At 40.5% G+C, this 23,783-nt stretch overlaps 1 protein-coding gene and 1 non-coding gene across 7 annotated transcripts in view; one reads left to right on the forward strand and one right to left on the reverse strand.

The window, feature by feature from the left end:
* Positions 1-1,142: 1,142 nt before the first annotated feature.
* Positions 1,143-1,307, forward strand: LOC111869622. The gene has a single exon (XR_002843696.1). It is a non-coding gene; the product is annotated as a U1 spliceosomal RNA (small nuclear RNA).
* Positions 1,308-3,120: 1,813 nt separating this feature from the next.
* Positions 3,121-23,783, reverse strand: part of LOC111869571 (synaptotagmin-5) — a 176,649-nt gene continuing 155,986 nt past the window's right edge. For all 6 annotated transcript variants that reach the window (XM_023861203.2, XM_033753538.1, XM_033753540.1 and 3 more), the window contains 7 exons: positions 22,491-22,660; positions 20,476-20,750; positions 15,560-15,667; positions 9,009-9,129; positions 7,420-7,619; positions 6,180-6,297; positions 3,121-3,943 (listed from right to left, as the gene is read on the reverse strand). In XM_023861203.2, coding sequence (XP_023716971.1) covers positions 3,630-3,943; positions 6,180-6,297; positions 7,420-7,619; positions 9,009-9,129; positions 15,560-15,667; positions 20,476-20,750; positions 22,491-22,660 — 1,306 coding nt within the window. In that variant the 3' untranslated portion in view covers positions 3,121-3,629. The remainder of the gene's footprint in view (positions 3,944-6,179; positions 6,298-7,419; positions 7,620-9,008; positions 9,130-15,559; positions 15,668-20,475; positions 20,751-22,490; positions 22,661-23,783) is intronic.

Raw genomic sequence — 23,783 nt, forward strand, 5'->3', positions numbered from 1 at the left:
TAGGGATACCAAGGACAAAGTTCACAGAGCAGGAGGGGAGATGTATAAAAGAGAGTGGGAAAAGAGTGGACACTTAATACAAGAGGAGTGACTGCTGGAGGATAAAGATGTATGGAAGAGGAAATTTTAATGGGTTGTGATGATTATTATTATTTAAATTTGCATGATTTGAAGCTCTAAATGGCTGGATTGTCAATGTCAATAATTTTGCTTTTGAGTTTTGTTTGTAAAATTGTGGTCCAACTGATATAACTGCTATACAAAGGGTTGCCATCAGGCAATTAAACACTGTGTTCCCAACAGAACTATAAGGTTTATTTTGGACTCTATCCATCGTATGGTATACATAAGACAAAAAACCACAACGTTTTGGAGACTGGATGTCTCCATCCTCAGGTTGATGGGCAAGAGAGACCTACTCAGTTGGGCCCATTAGAAAGAGCTAGTCTCACTCTTTCTAACAGGCCCAGCTGAGTAGGTCTATCTTGCCCATTGACCTGAGGATGGAGACATCCAGTCTCTGAAATGTTGTGTTTTTTTGTCTTATGTATACCAGACGATGGATAGAGTCCAAAATAAATCTTATAATTCTGTACAGCATACACCATCATCAGAATCCTTTAAAGTCTGTGTTCCATAGTTACAGCATGCTTACCATCCTGCGGTTACACCTGTGGTTGCATCACTCCATTTTATGGATTGCATTTCCCTAAGGGCTGGAGGGGTTGGGCCCCAAGAACATCTACTGCCTCAATGTATGAAGTGAAGTTTGATAAATTTGTAATTATTTTGTATGAAAATTAGTTTGTTAGATTTATAATTTGTTTCCATTTTGTATGGCATAGAAAGTTTTTTGGACATCTCCAGAGAAGTTGCTTAGGTTGGAAGAAATATATGTAGGATGCTGCTTCACAGGCCTTAGCCTTAGTTTACCTTTTAATGGAAGTTCCTTTAAATTAGCTTATGGCACTTGATAAGTGTCATGCTTAGGGGTTATGTGGTAGCAGTTGGTTGAGGCACTATGATAAAGCCGAAAGGGGTTCAAGTCCCAATGAGGTGGATATTTTTTTTCAATTGACCTAATCCTTCCAGCTGCACTATGGCCCTAAGATCGACTCAGCCTCTAATAGAAATGAGTACCAGAATTTTCCAGAGGGCGTAGGGGTTACCGTGATCCTGAAGGCGGTTCCCCTAGGGTGAGACCTTTCCATTGCACTATGGTTTGGTTGACCCCTGCAACTGCCCCAAATGTGGGTAACTCGGGTATGTAATTTTTGGTAGTCGGGACTGCGTTTGCACTGTCCCGGTTTTTTTACCCCCTCGGTGTCTCCATCTTATCGTGGTGAGGGGGTTTGAGTATGCCAAAGACCCTGAGAGCTATACCAGCGGTAGCGTAGCTACTGGCAGGGCCTCCCTTGCTGGACATGTCAAAGGGTAGGCATCAGACGAAGAGACACCAAAACTCAGAAACTGATACCGGAAGCAGCGTCATCAGCAGCGACTTGAAGCACAGAGCAAATGATGCTCGAGATGGTTCAAGTTTGTATAGCAACAGGCGTGACCAGGGTGGTTTGAACAGCTGTTGTACTGTGATGTGGAAAGCAAATGGAAAAACTACCACATTATCACTTTTCCTGGATAGTCTCTTTCCAAAAACAGAAGATCGCTTTAAGTGGAGGAACTGTTCTGGAAGAGACTGTGGATCTGTCATCTGACAGATTACTGATAAATGAATGAAAGGGCGGCCAGCGCATAAGGCTGACAACCTTACCACCATCTATGAGCTGATTGTCTAGAGAAAATGTGGCAACCTCAATGTCTCACAACCCTATGGGCCTTCATGGCGTGTTACAGGATAATTTTACCTTTTTTACCTTTTACATGCCTATGGGTTCTCAATTGGACAAGTTTAGAGTTTAGTCCAGTGGTGGGATGTGTGCAGATGGTAAGGACATCAGTGGGCTGTGTTAAAACCTGTTACCAGGAATTGTCTAGTGAAGATGGAGAAGTTAGTTACAGTGATATTTTGATGTGTAATTCAGTGAGTCTGTGATGAGGAGACTAGGAGGTTGGTATGACATGGCTGCCAGCCTGAGAGTTAGAGAACTGCAATTCACTTGTCATGAGCTGTTACTGTTAGAGAGGCATGGGGATGGTTCAGGAACCCAGAGTAAGGGGAAAGTCTGGCGTTGAAGCCGTTACTAGGCAATGGCTAGTGGAGATTGTAATGTACTGAGGACATTAGAGAGAGAGAGAGAGAATTTTTTGTGTGCATGCATGTATTTGTGTGTGTGTGTGTGTGTGTGAGAGAGAGAGATATATATCTGTAAAATGTAGACATGTGTCTACATTGAGTATCCTATCGAAAACCTCATTGAGAGTCACTCGGAATCTGCCTCTCTATCTGTACAGTCAGTGCATGGGAATTAGAAAGCAGAGATGGGCTTAGTGGGTCTGAAACCCTCCCTTACCCAAGGGGGCATTGCATTTTTACCAAGAAGGTTTTTGGACATGTCACAGACAGCATGGAACCTTTGTTTAAAATGTGCTTGTAAACACAAACTAAGCCTGCATTTGCTAAACAAAGAGTTACTTTTTAACATAAAAAATAAACTCTTAAAATGCAAACATTTAAATAACACACATTTTTCTTTCTTTTCTTAATTATAGGCATTTTGGGATGGGGAAGGCAGGGTGGGTTTGGAGTAAATTTTACATTGTCTTGGCCCTGCCTGTTCAGATCATCACAAGCTGCCACTGATACTCAGGAAGCAGCACTTATAGCATAGTTCACAACAACTGATATGATTTTACTACACTTGAATAGCTCTGAAACACATCTGATGTCAATTGGAAAATTTGTGCTGTTTTAAATTACTCATTTTCTTTACACATCAGTAATGTAAGCAATCATTCAATTCTGCTTTTCTTAAAAGGGCCTTAAATGGCGATAGAAGTAAAAGTTTAACATTCGTTATTTGAATATTATATTATTAATGTAGGGATGCATTTCACAAAAATTATGTAAATGTATATGAAAGGAAGATAGACTGGGAGGGATGACAGTTAATGGACAATTATCTAATTTCAAGTAATTTCTTATATACACAATGATTAGTCTGTAATAAATACTGTAAATATAATTTTTCTTTGGTTTGTGTAGTATACCAATGGTTCCAGCCTTCCATGTTAATGATGGTCTAGTTACTGTTCTCCAATTCAGCACTTTTAACACAGACTTCAAACTGTGCTGGAGACCTGATATTCCCACATGCAAAGTTCTGTTCTTTTAATACCAGCAGAAATACAGACTCCAATGAATTTTGCTAGACATCATACCCCAAGACTACTTAATGACACAGATAGCTAGTGTTTTATTTTGAATAAATAATCCTAGTACTTCCACAGGAACAAAATTCTTTAATTTTTTATGATCTGAGTTGATTTTGAATGACATGAGTTCAGAACGCAAGTTGACATGTAGTGCCTGGGATAGGATAGCATAGTATAAGTTAGTATTATGAAATGTAAAGAGTATGTTTGACTTGTCCACTTCACAATACAGCATCATCATTCAGATAGGAACTCCTATGCCAAAGAATGATTTTGAAAAATTTTGGCAGATATCTTCACTGTGGTTCTGATAATGGCAACCACTGAGCAGTGGCTGTTTTGCTGGTGAGAACTTCATGGAAGAAGTCTCTCTCTTGGGGACGGCATTCAGAACCAGGGCCAACAACAGCACGCCCCAACAGTTCACTGGGGCCCAAAAGACTATCATGCATCACACAAAACTCGATTGTACTCCGTCTCAGAGCTTCACGATTCACATCAAATGTTAGTGCCTCATTGAACACAGGACACAATGTGTTGCGATGAACTCCCGTCTTTTTCTTCTTCACACGTTTTCCTCCCTGCATTAATGCCACCTTCACAAATGGATCTGCACAGTAAAACAAAACAGTTTGTGTAATACAACATTCAAAAGTTGATTTAATGTAGCCTGGGATTTATTTGTATATACAAAGAGAAGGGAGTGTTGATGACAGTGACACAGGATCAGTCTGAGCCGTTGGTTTAGTGCTGAACAGTTTTGCCATGAATTGTGACCCTGAACATATCTGACATCTATGGGAAATTTCTGTAATCTCAAGGAATGGGCATTGTTATATCTTCAGAAAATTTCTATAACTCTAACAACTGTTTAAGGAAAATTGGACCATGACAGTTTCCTTCCAAATCCTTTCCAATTCATCATTCATCAGTCATCCTACCATCAGATGACATATACTCTACTGCACCTTTCCTAAATTGAACAGGTTGGTCTAAAGATAATGCTCTAGAATAGGTGCATGGGTCGAATCCTGACTGGGATGCTTATTGTCCTGATTAAGGTTTTCATGATTTTCCTCAAACCGTCCAGCCAAATGCTGTGACAGTACCTGAATTAGGCTATGAATGCTTACTTCCAAGTCATTTTCAACTAATCATTCATCTGTCAGTCCTGGTAGTGAAAAAGCATTAAGTAACTCACAGAAAGAACTCTAAAATCTGAAGCCATATAAAAGAATTGTATATAATGTAACACATACGCCTCATCGAGAACTGTACTTTTGTTTGAGACTTTTTCAGGGTGGTTAACATTTGGTAAAATTCAAAGTAAAATGTTTTATGTCCCTGTTAAATAATATTACAATGGATATTAAAGAAACTGGGTGAAAGAGTGTGGACTGGATTCATCTGGCTCAAGGCAGGGATTCATTGTGTGCGTTTATGATCATGATAATGAATCTTTGGGTTCCACAGAATGTGGGAAATTTCTTGACCAGCTGTGCAATTATCAGTTTCTGAAGAAGATTTCTTCTCCATGGAATTAGTTAATTAGTTACAGAAAGCTTGTTGATTAGTTATATCAACAATAAGTGTAGACCAGCAATAAATGAATATCAAGATATTAACAGATACAGATTGTTTCATATTTCATATTTATTTAATGGGTTAAATTCCAGTTTACATAGGGCTTTACCAATCAGGAGAGTGTAACTGTAACATTCAGGAGGTGCTTGGTTTGAATCTTGCCTGGGGCACCGAATATCCAGGTTGAAGTTTTTCGTGTCTTTCTTCAGTCCCTCCAGCCAAATTCATATTAGGCCATGGCCGTTTCTTTCAAAATGCTTTCCAATTGATTATTCAGCAATAATCCTACTATTCACTGACATATTCACAAAATAAACCACAAAAAAAATTAGCTTAGTTTTCAGGTTACAGTTGAACCATAAAAATTCAACAGTCTCTTTGCCAAGATATAGCAAAGTACCTCCATGTTGTGTCTGCTAATACAGGCCACTTGCCTATAGTATTTGTTTCAGTCAGGACCCCAAATAGGTAAAGACATGAGGACCTGCAGGCTACTTAGAGCCAGACCTCTTTTTTGTACTTGAAATATTTAAAGTGTCTTAAGAGCTAACAGCTACCATTCCAAGCATTGATACTTCTAGGACTGAATTCCCAAACGTGCATTTTAATAATTTTCTTTATATTCTGTGTTGGTTATTCAATTGGGCAAACTTTCGAAGTCATCCAGAGTTTGTACAAGGTATAAATAATTATCTTCTTATAGTATAACTCAATATTAATACAGTTTGCATTTATGGTTTCAGAATGTATATCCATAATTGTGAATAGACCTCATTACTTATCATGCTCATCTCACTTATGCCATATAATTTTGCATATGTTACGATTAATTTTACAGAAATTCTAAGAATCTTATGAAGTGAACTACACACTTGGGAACGGGGACTTCTACACACTTCAAAGAATGTATTAAGTTAAAAAGTGTTCACAATTCACACTTCCTATTTAGAATACTTCATATACAGTAAAGTAAAGCTATCCCTGTACCAGGGCGTGAAGGCCCATAGGGTTGTGAGATGTTGAGGGTTCCACTGAGATTTGAGGTTTTCGAGGAGGTGAAGATTCATACTGTGGTTTTCTAGGTTATATAAATTGTGTAATCTAATAGGCAGGTAGCAGCATTTTGGAAGAACTACTGCTCCATATTCTGTCCTCAAGATGAAGGTAATATATTCCTCCAATGCATTGGTACAACCTACCAAATCAATGAGAATTGCAGGTAATTAGCGGTCACCAAGATATACTGCATAGTAATAACATACCTGAGGAAGTGCGTGTGTCATCAACGACACGCAGGTTACGTGCTTTAATAACTACTACAGTGAGGCGCTCAGCTGATGGTAAGTAGCCCAATGACACCATCAGATCACCAAGCTCAGCCTGCAATACACAGATAAGTGCATTGATGAAAGTGACAACATAAAGGAAATAGAAAACAAAAATCAGTTCACAAGGGAATTGAAGAAGTTACTTATTCAGAGGTGCTATTACTCAACGGAGGACTATTTGAACAATGAATTCTTGAATATTGGCTACTGATATAAGCAGAAGTATATAGTATATAATGTATAAAATGTTGAATATCTTATATAATTTTTTAGTATTAAGATTGTTGTAATTTAATAATGTATATTAGCTGAAAGACTTGTCCTATATCATTGTATCATGATCTACAGGATTAATAAAAGAATGAATGAATGAATGAATGAATGAATGAACATTCCAGCCAGTTATGCATTGCGGTACTAACACCATTACCCTTGCGTTAAATATGGCCATCAGGCCATTAGTCCTGAGGGATTTATAATCCCATACTTTCAGACAACAAGAGGATACTTAAGGATTTGAGAGCTGTTAATGAAATGTACCATTTAATTTTCTTTCAGTTTCTATAGCTAGTTATGAGTACTGATTGTTTTTTGGGTTATTTAGTAATGTCATTCAATCTGTAGAGGTTACAGGTAAGTTTCTGAAAGGTGGCCTATTTCTAAGTACTCTTTTTATTATATCTGAGGTTCTCACAGCATTGAATCATTCTTATACACTGACAGCAGTATTTCAACAATTGTCACCATGCTGGCTGGTCTGCAGCTTCATTTAACACATGAATTTAGAATGTCGCCTTTTGCATCTTGCAATAATCCTCTAGATTCTTGACTGGTAGAGAGCGCCTGCCTCTTTCTCAGCACCTCTTACCTCAGCAAACCTGCTTAACACACCTATGAACTCAACACATGATCTAAACAAGCTTCATAGAGTAATTATCACTGAACTAGTCATTCTAATTTATGACTATGTTTCCCATGTTAAAATCAATGAAATTTTCAATACGTAAAAAATTAAAATGTGTTCATTACACTCAACACAATTGCAGTGTAACGAATCAGCCACCATCACAAACTTTCAGTGAACAAGAAAATGAAGTGGAACAATAAAAGTGAGACATAAACAATGCAGTGAGGAATCCAAAATAAAGCAGACAAATAAATCAATATTACTGACCCTAGCATCCTGTTCAGAGCAGGGGCCCAGCCCCTTCCACAAGGTAACTTTCTCGGAGGAATCAAAATGGGCTAGAGGAAGTTTGACCCCACCAATGCTGTGGTGTCGCGAATAAGCATCAAAATCATACAGGATGACTTCTAGAGTACGGCGACCTAAGGTTGCAGGTTGTACCTCGAACACAAAGTCTTCATCAAACACTGCAAGTAAATATTTATTGTTAGGTTTCACATCTTTGGAGCTGTTAAATTCATAATGCTTACACCTTAATAGATCCAGTGGAATTTTCAGTAATGAATACCATATAAATAATGCCTAACATTAGGGATTCAATGAAAACTGAAAGAATATGTTAACAGAATGAGCTCTGACAGGATTCCAAGAAAGATTTCAAAATCTATCAACAGAAAAAGTTGTTAAGGAAGACCCCTGAAATGATGGAAATCTGAAGTTCTGTTCAAGTAAATATCAGAGAATATTTAAATAAAATAAATCACGTTTTATAGCTAATAATTCTCAGCTCATAACTACAAGTTTAGGATAGGTGAAATGGCCAGTTTCTGTACACAAAAATGTCCATGTATCTTTGTAACATTTGGCACTGCACAATATTCCTCCTAACTTTACAGCTTTACACACAGCTCTACATCTCCCTGGAGCTGTTAAACTTCACACTACAGCATACTTATCTATATTACCCTTGTGCTGCCAAACCATTCTGTTCACAAAAGTGATGACAGTGATAATCACTTAATAACCTTTGCTAGCAGAAAGCTCTTTGGGCTGGCTGATATAGGCCAGAGGGGGAACAAACACATAACAGAAGCCCTTGTCATCTGTACCTTTCTCAGGACACGTGCATGCACAAACGCACACACACATGCACATGCACACGCACACGCACACACACACACACACACCCTGAAGTAATATACCATATAAAACTGCACATAGAAAAATGGAACAAAATGCTGCAGTTCATAATCATAACACACACTAAAAGTTGAATTTCTATATTCAATTTTTTAGAATGAATGCTTTCAAGAAAGGTGAACTGAGTATGGGAATTAAATTATACAGTAAAATACCAAATAAAATTAGAGAAGTGGCAAAATGAGGCTATTTAAAGAGAGCTGAGATTCTACATAATACATAATGATATTTGAGTTGGTTTGTATTTATAAATTATATCTGAATTGCACGGTGGTGTCAAGGAACTCAGGTGGAATATCTGTTACATTTAGATGTGTATATTACAGACTTTGAGGGGCTCTTCAAAATCACGGTTTCAAAGATTATGGATGCTGTAAATTTGGAAATTTCTGAAAAGATAACTTGCTAGATCTGGCTGTACTATGAAAGAAGATAACTTTCTGTGCAAAGGTTGAGACTGCCATTCTGACAGAAACATAGAAACCGGTCCTTGCCAATCATGGCTGCTGTCTTTCAGTCCATTTGTAACTACACTAACAACAATGACTGCCAGGTAACAACTCAGCAGCAATGCATTTTACATAGGCCTACAAATAATGGGCAGTTTCTTATAGCAATGTCTGAATCTGTCATCAAACAAACATATGCTTACAAACCTGGATTGAGGGTTCTCTTATGGATGCGAGTTTGCCAGACGTTACTTCTGTCAGGTAAGAGTCGGATCTTGGCATAAGGGTCAGCTGTACCACTAAAATCTCGTGCCTGCAGATCATGTGCCTGAAAAAGGGAAAAGTAATTCAATGCAGTGGGCATATTCTTTTCTTTCACATCTCTGCACATAATTGTTTGGATTACAAACATTACATCCATGGAATTTAACAGACTTTGTTTTCGCCTTTTCTGTTGCTTGGGTGATATCATGTAATTCATGCATATGTCAAGCCCTGTGTAACATTTCAAACTCCCTTTTTATTGCAGTCTTGTTTTCCATCTATAATGCAAGGATGTAAATTTAAATTATAAATTACACTAAATCACATTTAATTCACTAAATGTTCGTTAAATATTTAAAATGTCATTAGAATATGTACATTAAGTGTTTATGATACATTTTTCAGCCGCATAGGGCCATCTTCATCCTGAGTTTACTCCACTGTGCACTTGGTCAATAGTATTCTTAAGGTATGTCATCGTTGTTGTCATTAATTTTGACGTCATAGGATGTTTTTCTTCCTATCTTTTGTATTGCAGCCGTTTCTCTGTAATGTATGATGATTCTATCTTTACTGTTACCTTTGTGTACCTAGATTTTGTATTTTTGTACTTGCAAAAAATGATCACCCAATGCAACAGGATGCTGACATATAATATTTCAAAATCTCTGTTTACATAAAGGGTATTAATGAGATTTAAGAGCGCGTTAAAAGTCATTTTGCATATGTCTCAGGTAGCATTGTAATTAATGGGTTGATTTGATGGTGGTTGTAATTTAGAGGGGGGGGGGATGAACGAAGGTTTCGTTTCGCAGAGATTTTAAAGTGTGTAAACAGAACAGTTGTCCACTCTGCGACTTTGTAAGGGACGCTTACTAGATCTCGGTATGCGCAAATTCTGAGACTTAAAGTCGCTTTAAGAGGCTCTTGTAAGTAACAATCAACATGCCCAAGATGACAGATCACTGCTCTTCGGTCGTTAACGATTCCTCCTTAAGCGTATTCGCAGCTAACTCCTGTATCTGGAGGCAATCTCCTACAGCTGTAACCTGAGGACAGCGCCATGCCACTAAACCTGTTTGAAAACCAATTCCAAAATCCAACCAGAAATCGAGTCCAGCCCAGTGAGAACCCGCACCAATTATGCTCAAGTTTCTGCACACTTCACATTCTGGTATTGGTTAAAAGGGCCTGTGCCACTTCAAAACGTGGACAGGAACAGCTGCAGCAGCTACACGAATTGGGATGTTCTAATGTGAGAGAGAACAATTCATAGGGGCATTTCAAGAAGTTACATCTGCTTTTCCTTATATGGCTATGCATTTCCTGTGGTATCCCATGAATGTTCGCGTGTTGTGAACTGAGCACAGCAGTGGGATAGTCGGTCCGAATCTCTTAAAAGCAGATTTATGGAAGTCTATTATTTTGAAAGCAGACGTCTATGACGTCATTGAAGGAATACGCTGGACATGAATCTCCTTTTAAGAGAGCAATTCGGAGAGTGAATCCTGGTGGAGACTAGTTATGATGCTATAAGAATTCCCACTGCACAACAGAATAAAAAATGCCGTAATAAGATTGGTTAGAACTCTTGCTTCGTGTTCGTAAGCTCCCGGATTCGAATCTCAACAATTCTGACTGAGACTTTTGGCGGTTTTCGTCAACCATTCCAGGCAAATGCCGAGAGAGTATCCCAAATTATGCCAAGGCCGCTTCATTTTGCGTACTTTATAATTCCATTTTCACGAAATATCTTATTGTTCGACGCTAAATAGACTAAGCTTTTGACAACATCGTTTAGTAAACCATAAATAAGTAACATGGCTAAGTAAATAAATTTAAGTTGTGCCTGTGCTTAACTAATTAAGCATTATGCCATGAAGACGTATGGGGGAGTGGATGTGTAGATCCATGTTTTCTTGACCTCGACACTAATTGGAGATGAGTTTTCAGCTTCAAACCTCGGTCGCTTTACCTCCAAGGAAAGAGCCCCCTGTACCCATTGGGTAGGAGGCTGGTTGGGCCCCAGAGTCAGTCTGGACGACGTGAAGAAGAGAAAATTCTTGATTCTGCTGGGACTCGAACTCCCATCCCTCGGAACTTCCAGCCCGTCTCTATACCAACTGAGCTATCCCGGCTCTTAAGCAAATAAATACTGCAGGCAAATGTCTTACCGCAAATAACACTAGTGCGTCTCTGTTGAAAATTGAATGGAAACCTTCAGCGTTCCTTACAGAGCTTCAGTGAATGGTTCCATTATACTCGTAGCATTGAAATGCAACAACCAACACAGCGGAGTTCAAGCGAGACAGCATATAGACATGTATGTAGGTTAATGACTGCTCAGGTGAGCGTTGTTACATTCATTAAATTTCATATGCATAGATGTTAATGCTTTTAATACTAAAGACGAGATGCCTAGTTCTGAAACACGATCGTTTTCAGCTTTAAATATATTTGTTATTAAATAGTGTCATTGACTGACAACTTCCTGATTTTCAGGTAGACTATTTGTGACTTTTCAACAATGGACATCTCGAAATTCCATGGGAAATCAGACAGATATACCGTATATTTCTACCTTAGAAACGACAGCATGAAAGAGCCAACATTCTGAAGTGCTAACACTGAAATATATTAGGGGGTATTAGTGCTTTCTCATCTTACTCTTATTCAAGAAGGTTAATGAAACGAAATTTCTTCTATTATCTTTCTTAATTTCAAACTATACACTAATGGCCCTTTATACATTTGGGATGAACCAAAGAACAAATAATTAGTCATTAACGTTTTAATAAAAAGAAGGGAATAAACATGGTTGATATCAGACAAATGTAGCGGAAGGGGCTGAAATCCGATTTATGTACGAGTACAACACATTCTGTAGGTCAGGCATGCCAAACTTCAAACAGGTTGTGATCGCCTTCTTGGTGTCAAAACTGCCAGTGATCTACCACCCCCTCCTATCGTCGTACCTCGTTTTAACCAAAAATATTGGTAAAAATAACACAACACATGATGTATGTTGTAAAAACAACATACATACAACTGTGTTCGTACACCTGAGGATGACCTCTTGAGGGCGAAACATGTAGTGTAATAATAATAAAAAATATATTGTGTGGTCGGTAAAATTGACTCTAATATTGATTAAATACACAACAAGATGCAAGAAACAATTAAGGATACACTGAAAGTACAGACTACTTTAACATGTATTTTCCCTTCAAAATCTGAATATAATCATATTATATTACAAGCGAATTTACATGCTTTTCACGTATAATTTCCTTATAGGCCTATGAGATCGACCAAAAATCGTTCCGTGATCGACCGGTCGATCGCGATCGACGCGTTGGACATGCCTGCTATAGGTTATATCTCACATAAGAGTATACAACACCAAATTAGTTTGGAACTAGATTTCGCTAAATTTTTCTTCCTCATAATATCCTGCGATGTGGGAGAGTTACGCCAAGAAAATCCTATGAGACGTAAACAATGTTTGAACTTCGAATCGAGTAGGATCAGGTTCATGAATAGTGGACTTTTTCAGGTAACAAAAAAGAAAATACCTCGAAATTGATTAATAAGTTTCAAAGCTGAAGTTTCTCTAAATTTATTGAGATTACAACTGCGTTAAGACCGCCTCTGTGGTCTAGTGGTCAGAGTTCCTGGCTACAGATCAAGAGGTCCCGGGTTCGATTCCCGGCTACCAGATTTTCTGAGAAGTAGTGGTTCTGGAACGGGGTCCACTCGGCTTCATGGGGATAACCGAGGAGCTATTTCAAGGAAATAGCGGCTCCGGGCTAGAAAACTGAGATTAACGGCCGTGGGGATTCGTTGCGCTGACCACGCGACACCCTCTATCCGCTAAAGTTATCACTAACTTAGCCGACAAGCGGCGGTCGCTCTGTCGGTATAGTTCACTTGTGGACTAGAGGCCACAGAGTTTCACAACTGCCTTATATCTCATACAAATGTTCATTCAAAGAAATAGCAAATATTTTCCAGGGCATGAAGTGTGAATTTCTGCGACAGTTAAAAAATTCGCTATAATACATTGAAAGACGGCATACCTCATATAATGTGCAGCGATTAAATATTATTCTAGTTATCAATAAATTGCAATGGTATCAAACATTGCAGAAGAACATGGTTTTTCTCCGGCAGTTAAGTACGTGGTTTCATTGATAAATTACAGATCTTGTGACTTCCATTTCGTCGTGGCTAGACTTAAGATTAACGGCAAAATGTGGGTAATAATTCAGCTTGGATGCTCAAGGACAGAGGATAGGTAATTTCGAGTGACGAATGGGATCTTGTGTTTCGTGCGGCGAGCTACTCGTAGGAGGGGTATACACCGCGTTAGTATGTCAGTTGCTGTTTCATTTATTCTTCGGGTTTATTGTGCCGAAAGTCTGCAGAGAGACGAGAAGAAAGGAGGAAGCAAAATAGCAATAGACGGAAAGAAGGAAACGAGCACGAAAGAAAGTGAGCAAAGAAAGCGAAAATAAAACTAGAAAGATAAGACGTGTGTCTGTTTAACTCTTTTAAACACAAAATAAATTATTCTGAAATGGCATTCATTTATTTAATATCTTTGACGCTTCCCTGTTTCAAATGGAAAAAATTTTATTTACATTCACTACCTAGAGATTAACTGGAACATAGACAGTGATAAAATGTGACCTGATTGTTTTAAATTAAAAACAGGAAGTTTATTTCCTATCTCGGTTATAAAATTGGGCTATATTGTAGCATATCATACGTGAGTTTACTGCCTTTCTTCAGGGTAATGTTATATGTAACCGGTCTAGTTAGTGGCTTTTTGGAGGGCCCGAGTTTGAATCTTGGACGCTGCAACATCACCTACACTGTTAGAAGCCGCTGGTAGGGAACGACTGGTGAAGACATATCAGACTGGAAAATGCTTAGCAGGTGCTGTGTTGATTTTTGAATTGTGGGGATTAGCAATGGCCCTGTAATTGCTTGTGGTTCCGAATCGCGTGTGCAATAAATAAATTCACTAATCGAAACCCCGTCTATAGTCACATACGTACTACGTGATGATATAATACAGGGCTACTATATATGATTCATTCGTTTTTAAAAAGCTATATTTTCCAAAGCATTATACGTACAAATATGACTAATATATAAAAAGAACCGTAAACTCGCCAGATTTTCTTCACACTCTACAAATGTTCTACGTGTGCCCCTTGGGTCACAAGACACACGTCCAGGCGGTAGTCGAGCTCGTTCCACACATTTTGTAGCATCATCCTGTCAATGGTCATCACTGCAGCATCGATGCGTTCCCTCAGCTCTACTAGTGTTCTTGGCAGTGGGGGTACGTAAACACGATCCTTAATGTACCCTCAAAGGAAGAAGTCACAAGGCGTTAGATCAGGTGATCTGGGGGGTCAAGTGAGCAGAGCTACGCCATCCTCACCAAAACGCCCCATCCAGCGATGCCGAAGTTCACTGTTTAGGTAGCGACGAACATTGCCGATACCACCGCAAAATGCTTTGTTTACATGGCGGTTCTTTTCCATACTCTCTTTTGAATGCGCGTTGCACTGCTATAACAGACGAACATCTCGCATATTCCAACAAACACTCTTTTCTTGCTTTGTCGCCATTTTGTAAAGGAACTGAACTCGTGCTGCCAACTGGTGCAGATAATACAAACATAGTGAGTTTACGGTTCTTTTTATATATTAATCATATTTGTATGTGCTATACTTCGGAAAATATAGCGTTTTAAAAACGAATGAATCATTTATAGTATCCCTGTATATTCTTCTGCATAGTAGATGCTGCACAAGTATAAGGTGGCATATTTCCTCAAAGCAAGAACTGTGGAGTCAGATAAACAGCCATTGCTAGGTAACGGCTGTATAATACGCAACAATGGAGTAATGTTTCCTGTGCCGTTAGTGCCGAGACCATATAAGGAGAGGAGGTCTTGAGACCGCAGTTAGAGGAGCATGAGACTGGTGTGTGATGACCGCCAGCTCGCTAGAACGTGAGCCCGGGAGCAGGGAAACGTCCACTGGTGAAGGCACAACAGACTGAGAGGACTTAGTACGTGCTGTGGTGAACTGTAGACTGTGAATTACCGATGGCGCTATAGTTACTTGTAGTTACGATTTGTAAGTGTTCAATAAATCCGATTATCAATCCAAACCCCGTCTATGGTCATTCCATATCATGTGACAATATGTTCATAATAATTCAGAATATAACAAAATGCTGTAACTACCTATAAACCAACTTAACTAAAACTCTGATGTTAGTGGCTAGTGGAGTCTGTAATAGACCGAGGACTCTAGTCTGTGTGTGTAAGTGGTGAATAAATCGAGTCACCAATCCGAACTTCGTCTGTAGTCACACATAAATTGTGACAATATTTTGACGTGAGGTTTCATATTAGAGCAATATAATACTATTTTACTGAACCTGGTGATTTGAGTATCTGACGGTCTCACCTCTATCAGTCTAACTGTGAGGATACCAGCGGCAGCATCGTAGGTCAGCGTCAGTTGGATGGAGCCACGCAGGTCTTCTGGCAAGCTGGGTGTTCGTGACGGCGGGGCCTGCAAACACGAAAATATGATACTATAAGTACAAAGACGCACACAAGTGTAAATGGAAAAAAAATACAAAAAACTCCGTGGTTTTAGTCCGCAAGCGAACTATACCGAGTGAGCGACCGCCGCTTGTCGGCGAAGTTGGTACCAACATTTGCGGACAGAGGGTGTCGTGTGGTCAGCGCAACGGTTACCCGCGGCCGTTAACCTCAGTTTTCTAGACCGGAGCCGCTGTATCCTTGAAATAGTCCTTCAATTATCATCACGAGGTTGAGTGGACCCCGTTCCAGACCCACTGCTTCTCAGAAAATCTGGTAGCGCCAGGAATCGAACCCGGGATCTCTGACCTCTAGGCCACAGAGGCGGTCACTTCCGTCATCACAATCACAAATATTCGTAACAATCATACTTACTACTCAATTTCGTCACAAATCTTTACCATAATCCTACTTTTGACACGTTCTTTATGACAATTCATAATCATCATTCTCGTCGCTTATCTCCATCGAAAACAGAGTTTCATCATTATCATCGCCAAGTCATGATACTAGTAATAATTTCGGAATGTCCTTATTGCAAAACATAATCATACTTTTGACGTCACAAATTAATAATAATAATAATAATAATAATAATAATAATAATAATAACAATGTATTTAAATGTCATCATAATCAAACTTTATTGCATCCTTTCGTACACAAGTCATCATAATAATACTTCTCATCGTCTGATCATCATCATTTTCCTCTTTGAATTTCTTACCCCATTTGAGCCGTTTCCTTGTTCTTTACCATTTCAGTCATCTCTGTCTTTCTCGTACAAATAAATGTGCGAAAGGAGAAAGTGAGCCAGTGTATCGGACAGCAACCTACTCATAAATTAAGGCCGCGCCATAGCTCAAGCGGTTAGTCGCTGGCTTCTCACCGTGGCGGCCCAGGTTCGATCCCGGGTCTGGTCAAATGGGATTTGTGGTGGACAAAGTGGCGCTGGGGCAGGTTTTCTCCGAGTACTTAGTTTTCCCTTGCCAATCTTCATTCTACCAATTGCTCCACAATCACCCTCATCTATCATCTGGGGCTGGTACAATAGGCCAGAAGTGGCCGCAGTACAAGGGACTTAGTCCCACCCCACTAGCAATAAGAAAATATTCATAAATTTGTAAATGAGAATTTACACTCTTGGTAAATAGCAGATCTCTTTGAGGTCATGCTTAAATTGTTGGTTTAAAAATAAATAAAATAAGTAAACGAACTAATGCAATATAAATTTCTCACATTAGTACGTATTTGTGTGTATATAGTATTTATGGTAATCATGCATACACACACGAAATACTTTTCACAGAATATTTATACCTGGCTCACTGATATAGGCATACCTACTAGCAACATAAGGAAAGGGCTCATACAGCTCATACTGGTTATTATATACAAGGAAATTATATTTAATTTTCTAGCAAAGGTGTTTTCTGACAAATATTTACACTTTGGTAGTGTCTGCAGGAAAACGGAAAGGATTAACAAGGAATTGAATTATTCAAAACTCTGTGTTATTTGCTACAGGAAGTGTAATTTGCACTAAAGCAAAATCCACCACCACATCCTATCTTTGGCCATATTAGTGCAGAATATTTTATCATACATATCTGTGTTTTCTACAATTTAAGAATATCTTAGACTTTTATATCGTATCCTGGTTTGAACCTCCGTCGGGTTACCAGCAATGCTGAATGAGGTTCCTCGTGAGTTAGTCCCGTCCAGACGAACACTGCGATAGTATTTACAAATAGGTCACATCTCATTTCAAATCGTTACCTACTCCCCATTTCTTATCTATATCATCCCATTCGATAGTATACAGGGTATAAATAAATGTGTTACAACGCTCTGTGGTAGATAGATGGGTTCAATCTGATCGTATGTCCGGAAACACTTCCTTTCGGCACTAAGGGACACAAACAAGTTTTCTAGTGGATGCATATGTTTTAGGGTATGTGATGGTTGTTTTACATTATAAAAGTTGCTCAAAACGGCGGCCGCCGAATTCATTGCATGTTCTGCACCTCCTGGCCATGTTATGCTGAGCTCTGTGAAAGATCCCTGCATTTCCCGGGTTATTCCAGCTGCTACTGCAATTCTTGCCACAAGATCATGTTGTGTCTCCACTGGAGTCTCGTACACCAGGCTTTGCATGCACCCCCAGAGAAAGAAATCCAGTGGAGTCAAGTCAGAGGAGCGAGGGGGCCTCCGCGTCCAATCCTTCTGTTGCCAAAAGTTTCATCCAAATACTCCAGACGACACTAATGCCGTGTACCGGAGCACCATCATACTGGAACCACATTTCACGGCGGACTTCCAAAGGCACCACTTCCAGCAGCTCGGGCAAGGTCTCTTGGAGAAATGCTAGGTAAATGTCACCAGTAAGCCACAGAGGTAAGAGGTACAGGCGTCCTCCTTCACATTTCAGAGGCCCTAGTGCGTAAACAAAGCGTTTCCGGACACGGGTGTCTTAACAAAATATGATCAGATTGAACCCACAGAGCGTTGTAACATATATTTATTCACACTCTGTATAATCTCCGTAGTCGAGCAACGTCTTTAAAAACCCTATGAATCCTACGAAATTTGAGGCTTTCACGATGCTGAATATTCAGGTCATGGGTTTCTTGGGGAGGACGCCATGTACAATCTTTGAGACTGAGTCTGTAACAAATACAAAATTCAACTTATTAACTAATGGTTCCTGTCCCGTCCGCAGCCAATACACTGTTGTCGGCGTTTCGGCAAGTCCTGGAAGCAGCTGTGAACGCCTCTTTCGGAATGGCTGTGAGCTCCGTTGTTGCAATCGCATGAATGGCCTTGAGATTCTCATGTCGCAGTCCTTTCTCAGTCGTGGAAACAGAAGAAAATCGCACGGAGAGAGGTTAGGGTAGTACGAGGGATGCTGAAGCACAGTAACGCTGTGTTTAGCGAGAAATCTGTGACACTTAGAGCTGTGTGTGGTCTCGCATTGTCATGCAACAAAGTCCATTGTCCAGATGCCTACAGGTCAGGACGGCGATATCGAAGCAGATACGTACCAATGTTTCCGATCAACCAGCTAGTAAAACCAAGAGGCGTCAAATCCCAAAAGACAACCATCTTCATAGACATCTCAGAGTCACAGACTGTTCTCCTCCTAGGATTTGGATGATATCGGGTAGCAATAGACACTCTCCATTTCTTTTTAAGAGTCTTTTGGACGCACAGCATCCAACACATCGTGCGCATAAAACACTGATGTAAATACATAATGTAATGTGTATAGCTATGGAACCGCGTGATAAACATGTCATTGCTTAAGCGCGCTCAACAGAAGGACAGATGTTTATAGATCGTTGCTAGGCAATAGTCAGCTCGCCAATGGGCTGGCAAGATAGCTATCACGTGACTGGTTTTCTATGGAGTCCGTGCAGCGATCGTTGCTATGCAATAATTCGGTGAAAGCGTTACAACAATAGAGGCTGTGTTTTCTATGTGGTATATGCCGAAGGCTTATAAGAGAAATGAATTCAGATCTCCACCGTGACCCTGCGAGTCGTAGGAGGCGACGAAAAGGGAAGTCTCAAATCTGAGACAGTAAAATATGGTGGCGAGTCCCAAGGGACTAGGATCCGAGAAAGAAACTAGGAGTACAGCAGAGTACAGGAGGTCGGCATGTGAATTAGAAGACTTTATGTGTGCAGTAGTACAGTGATATTGGGACTGTGTGATCCAGTGAGACTGTTATAGTTTCTGGGTTGAGACCCGTTGCCAGGAGACGACCAGTGAAGACGGAATCCTAGTGCGTGTGCAGCGGTGAACTGGAAAGTGTGTAAATCAGCTGTAGCAGCTGTTCCTGTATTTATGTGTGATTAAGAGCGGTTGTAACCAAAGTGCTAATAAATCCAGTAATCCGAACTAGAACCCGCTGTTTCGTCACGGGCATCATCCTACACGTGACAACATAAAACATTGTTAGTTTCAGTGGTAAAACGAAATAGGGAAACGGTTAAGGGACTGCTCATAGCACTGCTCTGTTCACCCTAAACAGAGAAGTACCACGTGTTAGACCGCCATTTCTACGCACGCAACAGAAACGTAGAGAATATGGCGATCTTCATTTGTTAGTACCGCGTGGCATAAATTTCCCTTCTCCACCACCATTAAAACTTAACCCACATACTAGTATATAATATATGTATGTGTGTGTATGAAGAGGCTTGGCGGTATTGTAATCCATAGAGGTTTTCGTGGGAAGAATTCCTGCAAATTACTTTCCATAAAATTCTTGCTTGTGAATGGAAGCTGAAACTGCTGCCACAGACAATACATTTACAAATAAAAAGAATACAGCCTCTGAACCCACACCACAGCCATACAGGCGCCAAATCTGATACACAAGCCTTGAATAACGATGATTTTTTTTAATTATTTACAACCTACCTGATGATCGTCCATGCGACCGAAACATACAGTGGTGAAGTATACAATAAAATGTATTAAACCGTTAATATATTTTATTTATTTTAATTGATTCCATTGAAATTAGAATTAATTTACTTTGCTGTTGTGTGGACGGACCCAATACCTCGATAACACAACAGAACACAGAAAATAAAAATAAATAATAAATTGGTCAGTCTATATATATATATATATATATATATATATATATATATGCATAGAGAGAGACACGATCACGTGAAGTCGGTTCTGGTCCGGTTAGGAGGATTACCGATTATGCAACACACATTTCGGTTACAACAGTATCTACATAGCTGTGTGGCATACCTTCTGGTAGAGCGACGTGTCTATCTTGGTATGATCCAGCTTTGTGTGCATAGAGGAGACACGAGGACGCGTAGGGTTGGTTGTGGAGAGAACGACATATTTGTCGCTACGCGCCAGGGGCAGAGCAAGGGGCGCTCCACCTATAGCAGCCGCGAGGGCTCCAGCGGAAGTCCCACTGCTGTTCGTCTGTTCTGTTTGGGGCGGTTGCTGCTGTGTGAACGGAGAAGTTACCGCGTATCCAAGAGGAGTGTTTGGTGTGCCTGGTACAGAATCGTCTGGAACAAGAACAAGGAAACACTTTAGGAGATGGTCCATTTGGACCACAATGGCAAAGTGCCACTACATACAACACAGCGGCAAATCGTGATCTGAACTTCGTCTCATGTGGAGAAGCAACTGTACGACCTGGCATACTAACAGGCTGGCATTTCTCTCGTACTTTTTCGAAGTCGGCGCATGTACAGAAGAAAGGAGTTTGCGTACCTAGTCGAGCGGTAGATCTAACCACATCCCTGCACTGACTCGTAAGATGATAAGGAAACCTGCGCCACGTAAGCAACGCAACACACACAAGTGATTCAGAGCAAAACATCAGAGATCTTCAAAGGGAAAGCAAAACCTGTTTTTCCCCCTTCAGTGTTAGTGATCTTATGGCGCACTACTAGCGACACCGGAACAATTGCCTGTTGTAGGAAAACGAAAGAGATAAAAAAACTTTGTTCTCGTCTATACAGGGTGTTTCACAACTTTAGGGCATAACTGCAGGAGGTGATTTCCTAGGTCTTTGTGATCAAAAAAGTTCATATAAACATGTGTCCGATTTTGGACGGTTACGGAGTTATGACCGTTTATTTCATTCCCGTACACGCCCTTGTGTGAACCGCGTCTGTCAGCTGGCAGGTCGCTATTTTTAGCCAGCTACAGACAGTGCGTTCTCGTTATCTCGACACTTGAGAGGTACCTAAGGCGGGGTGGGTTGGTATGTCCGGCGCGGTTCACAACCGAGCGGCAGCCTGTCTTGCGGCCGGCGGTGGCATTTTCGAAAATCAGCTTTAAGCACCAATAAATTCAAATTAAAGGTAATTTCACGAAGTTAACTTTACATTCATGATTTAAATGTATCATGTATTATGCTGGTTTATTATTTTGTTCCGTTTATTGTCAGTAATCGTTACCTTCTATTCTGAGTTTAAAACGGTCATAACTCCGTAACCGTCCAAAATCGGACACATGTTTATATGAATTTTTTTATCACAAAGACATAGGAAATCACCTCCTGCAGTTATGCCCTAAAGTCGTGAAACACCCTGTATGCATCCATACATAATAGGAAACAACTCTTCCCAGCCTGTCTGCAGAGTGTCTGTTCTATGGCCATTGTTAAGGCACGCTGTATAAAGCGATCTAATGCGCTGTCACATAATTTCACATTTAGAACCTATACTTACTGATACAAGAAGGAATACGTGTTTCTTCTTCTACTGCCTTGACGGATTATGGTCTGTGCCCTGTGCTCATTCAGAGTTAATTCAGAAATTTAGATCTTATACACAGTCGGCAGGACTCTCCGTCCATTTCAAGGCCGCTACCTACACAGAACACTAACACAAAGATATATCCGTGCGTCTAGTGGGATTCGAACCCAAGATCGCAGTATTCGAGCTGACGAAGGCATTTCACGCCTTAGACTGCGAGGCCACTATGATCAGCAGGAATGCCTGTTTATTTCTAATAATTAATGCGCCATTTTACAGTTTAAAGTGTCTTATTATTATTATTATTTACATTGTATACAGAGTTGACTGAAGATCGTGCAGGAGTTTAATCCAATACACAGAAACAGAAGTATCAAGAAGAGCTCATTCAAGATACGTGAGCTATTACATTATTTCAGTAAAGCTTATTTTAAGGTGAAACTGGGCAGACGCCGTGTATTTTGGCTACATTTTATGTAAATGAAGAGGAAGGTTCATTGTTTATCTAAGGACAATGAATTTCGAGCACTAGAAACTTACCTCCTGAAGTGTCCGCATTTTCGCTGTGGCAAACGCTGGCTTGTCGCTTGAGGTTGGGAGGTACCCAGAACTTGTCGTCTCCGCTTGGAGAGCGGTTAAGGGTTCTGCTGCTGCCGGGTTGAGACTCCTCATTAGTTCCCACCCCACCCACACCCACCAGCGCCTCCTGGCTGTAACAAAATACACAAATAAGGACCAACTAGCTGGCGAGTTGTTGGCCGGCTTCGTGGGTACCGGTGATCGCGAGCAATCTTCTGGAGTTAGCTGAAGGGGCGGTAACTTGAAGGGGTCTGTTTGGAGACATTCGCTACGCTTTGGACGTCGCTGAGTATGTTTTGTTCTCCTGTGAAGGGGGTACTATGCTACAAGCAGGAAGGTCGCACATTCGAGTTGTAACCGTACGCATCCTTCACGGAAAGTCTCATTTGTTTGTAAGTAACGGTTAAGTTTAGCTGTAGGAATGAGATGCCCCGGAGGGATCATGGTCCTCTGAACTGGCCTTTTGTCGCGAGGGACAGAAGGGAGGTTGGTGAGTCCATTGCATTCAAGGGGGAGTAGGTATACCTTCTTTCGTCCGTGCCTGTGGGGGTGGAGGACCTGTGGATCGAAGATTCGAGGAACTTCTAGAAGGTGTGCAGACCGGAAGGGGTCCGTGTATTTGGTCATGAAAACCTCCCAGTGGAAAGTTCGAGATGGTTAAGAACGTGGTTTCTGGAAGCAGCAGCGGGGGTCAGCGGTTAGTCAGTGAGTGAAAGCCGAGGAGTTAGTGGGTAGAGGCCAGGTAGTGAGGGTGTTCCTGTGGAACCTGTGCTAGGGGGTTAACCGATCGAGCCCGCATCCAAAAAACGACGTAAGCGAGCCAACACCCGTGTACCCCTGGGATGTAAGACTCATTCCGCTGAATTTAGTCGAGGCATACACCGCGTCGAAGTGAAGCGTGTGGGGACGGGTGTAGAGTCCTGATGAAGTGGATATTTCAATTAACCTAATCCTTCCAGCCGCACTGTGACCTTGGGTTCGACTCAGCTCTAACAGAAATGAGTACCAGGAATCTTCCTGAGGTATAAAGGGCGGCCGGCGCATAAGGCTGACAATCTGAACGCTATGTGTGAGACGATTATCTAGAGAAAATATGGGAGCCTCGACGTCTCACAACCCTATGGGCCTTCACGGCCTGTTACAGGGATAGCTTTACCTAACTGAATTAGCAATAAATAAAAAGGAAAATATTCTATTTTGTTTCTACTTGCAAATACGTAACGAAAGTCAATTGGGCCCACTTCCGTTTTGATT

Source organism: Cryptotermes secundus, unplaced genomic scaffold (genome assembly GCF_002891405.2).
Source record: "Cryptotermes secundus unplaced genomic scaffold, Csec_1.0 scaffold689, whole genome shotgun sequence".
Classification (NCBI taxonomy): Eukaryota; Metazoa; Arthropoda; class Insecta; order Blattodea; family Kalotermitidae; genus Cryptotermes; species Cryptotermes secundus.